At 43.2% G+C, this 5,442-nt stretch overlaps 1 protein-coding gene across 1 annotated transcript; it reads left to right on the forward strand.

Moving 5' to 3' along the window:
- Positions 1–1,220: 1,220 nt before the first annotated feature.
- On the forward strand, positions 1,221–5,345 carry LOC110112711 (retrovirus-related Pol polyprotein from transposon RE2). The gene has a single exon (XM_028695364.1). The coding sequence runs from the start codon at positions 1,221–1,223 to the stop codon at positions 5,343–5,345; it is 4,125 nt and encodes a 1,374-aa protein (XP_028551197.1).
- Positions 5,346–5,442: the final 97 nt, after the last annotated feature.

Here is a 5,442-nt window from a genome sequence, read left to right on the forward strand (position 1 = left end):
AAAAATGCTCCTTAATTTCTTCCATTATGATGATCAGTACCTTCCCATCTCTATTTCTCTATGAAAACACTTTATACCAGAATATATATCCTCATTAAATTCGTTAAAAACTAGATAACAAATTATTCAAAATTTTAAAAATTTCGGTTATGAAAAAAAAAAATCTTTTCTGGTGCTGTTTTCTTATTTCTATTTAAATATAATTTAATCTTAAATATTTTATTTTTTTTAATACCTCTCTCTCATGCAAGATACTGCTCTTAATTATATTTGTAGGTAATATAAGCAGGAAAAATGCTATATTATGTGGGTTGGCATGAGTGGATCGGTGCCATACAAAAATAGATAAGAATATTAAGTAGCTTTCTTTCTTTCTTTCTGTCTATCGATTTTTTAATGTTACTAGTTCAGAAAATATTTGAAGCTATGAGTTAAAAATGCAGCCAAATAACTTTGTTTTGTGTTAAGAGTTTCCACATCTTAATTGGCAAGCAGGAGACTGACCATTTCTCTTGTTCTTTGGTCTTCGGCTCCTGCTACTGCTACTGCTCAGAGATCACGAAACCTGCATGAGGTGTAAAAGCAGGTTCAAAACTGACGATGGAGGGAGAGAAAGCTCTGGACTGGAACTTTATCTGTAGCTTCACTGGCGTCGCTGTTTTTGTTTTAATGGAGATAAAATTCAGTGACGGTTTTATATAAGGCAATAAGGACCTTCTCTTCCTAAAAAACATATCTTTCTGAAAAATTACATATTTGTTTGAGAGAAATCTGCGCTCTTTTCCAAAGAAATCACCATGTGGAAGGTTGAATACGTCAGGGAATCAATAATGCATAAAGCTTAATCTTCATCAGGGAGTAAAGCTGAACTCTTTTTGGGAATGGTAAAGGTGAATTATGGCAAATTTACTCATAAAATAAATTAGATTCCACTTTATTTGCTCTGATCTTCTCTCTCTCCCTCAGTATTTATAAATAAAATTTATTCACCTTTTTAATTAATCTTTTTTAATAAATTAGTGTTATTCACTTTAATGAATTGAAAAGGCCGTTGCATTTCTTTACTTCTTATTACATATTTTGCCATCTATTCTGTTATATATAATGGCACCTGTACACATTCTTAATTCTGAATCAATTAATAATAATTCTTCTCTTTTCTCGGTTGCTGTCTCCTTCCTGTCTTCTTGCTTTAGTTTGCTCACTTCTATCATGGTATCATGAGCCAAGCTATGGGAGATCAAGAATCTGCAACCTCCCTCCCTCCCGTCTCCGCTGCTCTCTCCGGCAATTCAACTACCGAAATTCACATTCCACAACAGCTCAAGTTCCTCATCTCCAATATCAAGAATCTTGTCCCCAATGCTCTCACCACCGACAACTACGCTATATGGCGTCTTCAACTTCTTCAACAATTTACCGCGAACAACTATGCCGGACACCTCACCGGCACCACTCCCTGCCCCACCGACGTCTCCTCACAAGAATTTCAGCGTTGGCAATTAGCCGACAACAACCTTCTGTCCGCTCTTTTCTCTACTATTTCCCCACCCCTTCTTCCGTATATCATTTCTTGCACCACCACCCACGCGGCCTGGACTGTTCTTGAACGACGCCTACAGCCAACGTGCCGCTCGCGCGTCATTCAGCTCAAGAATGAGCTCCATCATGTTCAAATGCAGAACATGACTATGCAACAATATCTCAACCACGTCAAAGTCATCGTCGACAATATAGCCGCCGCCGGTTCCAACGTTGATACAGAAGACGTCATCCTACACATTCTAAATGGACTTCCGGCTTCCTACAACCCCTTCAAAGCAGCAATTCGTACGTCACCGCTTCCGATGACACTTGACAATCTTTACTCTCTTTTGTGTAGCGAAGAAATTATCGTCAATCAAGAAATCTCCAAAGAAACCTCTACTGTGGCCGGCGCCACCGCTCTCTATGCTACATCCTTAAATCAAAGCAGAAATAGGCCACCACGCAAAATTGGCAAGATTCGCAACTTCTCCACCGGACAACCTTCGCTGCCATCACTTCCCTCGTCGAACGCATCAAGTCCGGTTTCTGCAAACACAGCCAGACCAATTTGTCAGATATGCAACAAAGCCGGACACATAGCCTTAAATTGTTGGCACCGATCCAATCCGCGCTTCGCTCCGACCAATCCTAGATCCATGAATGCGTTTCTTGCCCAACCAAATCAGACGGCATCGCAAGATTGGGTAGTAGACTCGGGCGCCTCCACTCATCTCACGCCTGACCTCAATAATCTGCAATATCCCACAAACTACCAAGGTCAAGACAGCGTCTCTGTTGCAAACGGCTCGCAACTTCAGGTTGCTCACTCCGGACAAGGTCTTCTTCCCCTCCCCGACACTCCCCGTAAGATCTACCTACGCAAACTCCTTCATATTCCGCATTTGTCTCATAATCTTTTATCCGTTTCACAACTCACTACCGATAATCCTATATCGGTAAGCTTTGATGCTAATGGTTTTCAAATTAAGGATCGCAAGGACCACCGTCTACTTCTTCATGGGCCTCTTCGTGATGGGCTATACCGTCTTTCTCGTCCGACCAACTCAAATCCGCAGGCGCTTCACGCCACGACGAATCAAGAAACGATCTGGCATGCACGTCTCGGTCACCCTCATCACGGGCTTCTCAAAACTCTGCGTTCTCATTTACCGGATATTACACATGTTTCAAATAATTTTTCTTGTGTTTCCTGTACTGTTTCCAAATGTCATAAGTCTTCTTTTAATAAAAGTAACTCTGTTTCGCTTGCCGCTTTTGATCTCATTCACTCTGATGTTTGGGGTCCGGCACCAGAAAATTCAATGGATGGCTTTCGGTATTACGTAATTTTTATAGATGACTTTACGCGTTTTTCATGGCTATATCTTATGAAATCAAAACAGGAAACGGTATCTAAATTTCGCTTACTTCTTCAACTTATTTCCACACAGTTTAAAACCACTCCGAAGGCCTTTAGGTCCGATGGCGGAGGCGAATACACTAGCCACGAGTTTAACAATCTCCTTCAATCTCACGGTATACTAAGGCAACTCAGCTGCCCTCATACGCCTGAGCAAAACGGGCTCGCCGAACGGAAACACCGCCACCTACTCGAACTTGCCCGATCCATGCTTCACGCTGCAAATCTTCCGATCATTCTGTGGGCTGATGCTATCGCCACTGCAAACTACTTGGTAAATCGCCTTCCCTCATCCTCCATCTCCAATCAAACTCCCTTCTATCGGCTGCACGGCCAACACCCAACCTACACTCACCTCCGCATTTTTGGATGTCAATGCTTTCCCTGGCTCAGACCTTATACCCCCAACAAACTTTTGCCGAGATCTCAAGAATGTACATTCATTGGGTACTCACCTTCTCATAAAGGGTATAAATGCTTGAGCCCTCTTTCAAATAAAATCTTTATCTCTCGACACGTAACTTTCAACGAAAATGTCTTTCCGTATAAACTCAATCCTACTCAATCATCAAATCCCGTTCCCACAGCCGCCTACACTCCTCCCTTGGTTCTCATTCCACCTTCGCTGGCCATCAATCCTATGCCGCCTACATCCTCTCAAACAAATCAATCCACTGTTCCCATCCTTCAAAATAAGCAACTCAATCATACATCACCCGAGATCTCTTCTGTTCAATCCATACCTCCACTTCTCTCTAATCCTCCTGTTTTCAATTCCTCCACACACCACATGCAAACCAGACTGAAGTCCGGTATCACCAAACCAAAACATATTTTCTCTCTTCACACCTCCGTTTCTCCCGATCAAACGCCAACTTCATACGCTCAAGCCATCAAGCATTCCCACTGGCGCAAAGCCATGTCAGAGGAATTTCATGCTTTAAAGAAACAATCGACGTGGACACTTGTCTCAGTGCCCGACCAAACTCCTATTCTTGGGTGTAAGTGGACTTTCAAGACCAAACTACTTCCCAACGGCAAAGTCGAAAGATACAAAGCTCGTCTTGTAGCACAAGGCTACGATCAACAATACGGAGTAAACTACACAGAAACGTTTAGCCCCGTTGCAAAAATGACAACGATTCGCGTTCTTCTCACACTCGCCCTCAATCGGAATTGGGAAATTCGTCAACTCGACGTCTCGAATGCTTTTCTCCACGGGGATCTAACCGAAACAATTTACATGCGTCAACCTCCGGGTTTTGTTGACACCACTGCTCCGTCTGCCGTCTGCAAATTAAACAAGTCTCTCTATGGACTCAAACAAGCGCCGCGTCAATGGTTTGAGAAGCTAACAACATTTCTTCAAGATCAAGGATTCAGGTTTACTCGTTCTGATCCTTCACTTCTAATTTTTCGTCGCAATAATATACAAATCTTTCTCCTCATATACGTCGACGATATTTTAATTACAGGAAATAGTCCAGCAGCTCTAGCCGAACTTCTTTCCAAATTGCACGACCAATTTGCGTTAAAACAACTCAATCAGCTTTCTCTATTCCTCGGCATCCAAATCATCCGACAGGAATCCGGTCTACTTCTCACACAACAGCATTACGCTGAGAAGTTACTCCGCGACTCTGGGCTAGCCGACTGCAAGGCTGCCGATACTCCGCTGACTCCCAAGTCCAAAAGCAACACTGCCATCAGCCCACCGTTCTCGGACCCAACTCTTTACCGTCGTCTAGCTGGTTCTCTCCAGTATCTTTCTATCACCAGACCTGACATTTCTTTCGCTACAAATCAAGCCTGCCAACACATGCATCAACCGACTATTCAGAACTTTCAGGATCTTAAACGTTTGCTCCGGTATATCAAGGGCACCTTATCCTTCGGTCTGCCCATAACTGCAGGTGATCTCACTCTTCGGACATATACCGATGCGGACTGGGCTTCCGACTCCTCCGACCGGAAATCAATTTCCGGTTTCTGCTCCTTCTTAGGTCCAAATCTAATCTCTTGGACCGTTAAGAAACAAGTGACCGTGGCCAAATCGTCTACTGAGGCCGAGTACAGATCTCTTTCAGCTGCTACCTCCGATGTCATTTGGTTGCGCCGTCTAGTTGAAGAACTAGATCTTCCGCAACAATCTCCGACACCAATTCATTGCGACAACACTTCTGCGATCGCCCTCGCTCGCAATCCTGTCTTTCATGCACGGACGAAGCACATAGAGATAGACTATCAATTCATCCGCCAGCATCTCAAGACCGGCGCAATCTCCATAACACATATTCCGTCCGATGCTCAGATAGCGGATATTTTAACAAAGCCTCTCCAAATCAGTCGTTTTCAAACCATGCGTGACAAATTAACTATTCGGTCCCTGAATAGTTAATTTGAGGGAGGCTGAAAAGGCCGTTGCATTTCTTTACTTCTTATTACATATTTTGCCATCTATTCTGTTATATATAATGGCACCTGTACACATTCTT

The sequence above is a fragment of the Dendrobium catenatum genome, unplaced genomic scaffold (genome assembly GCF_001605985.2).
Source record: "Dendrobium catenatum unplaced genomic scaffold, ASM160598v2 fragScaff_scaffold_627, whole genome shotgun sequence".
Lineage (NCBI taxonomy): Eukaryota > Viridiplantae > Streptophyta > Magnoliopsida > Asparagales > Orchidaceae > Dendrobium > Dendrobium catenatum.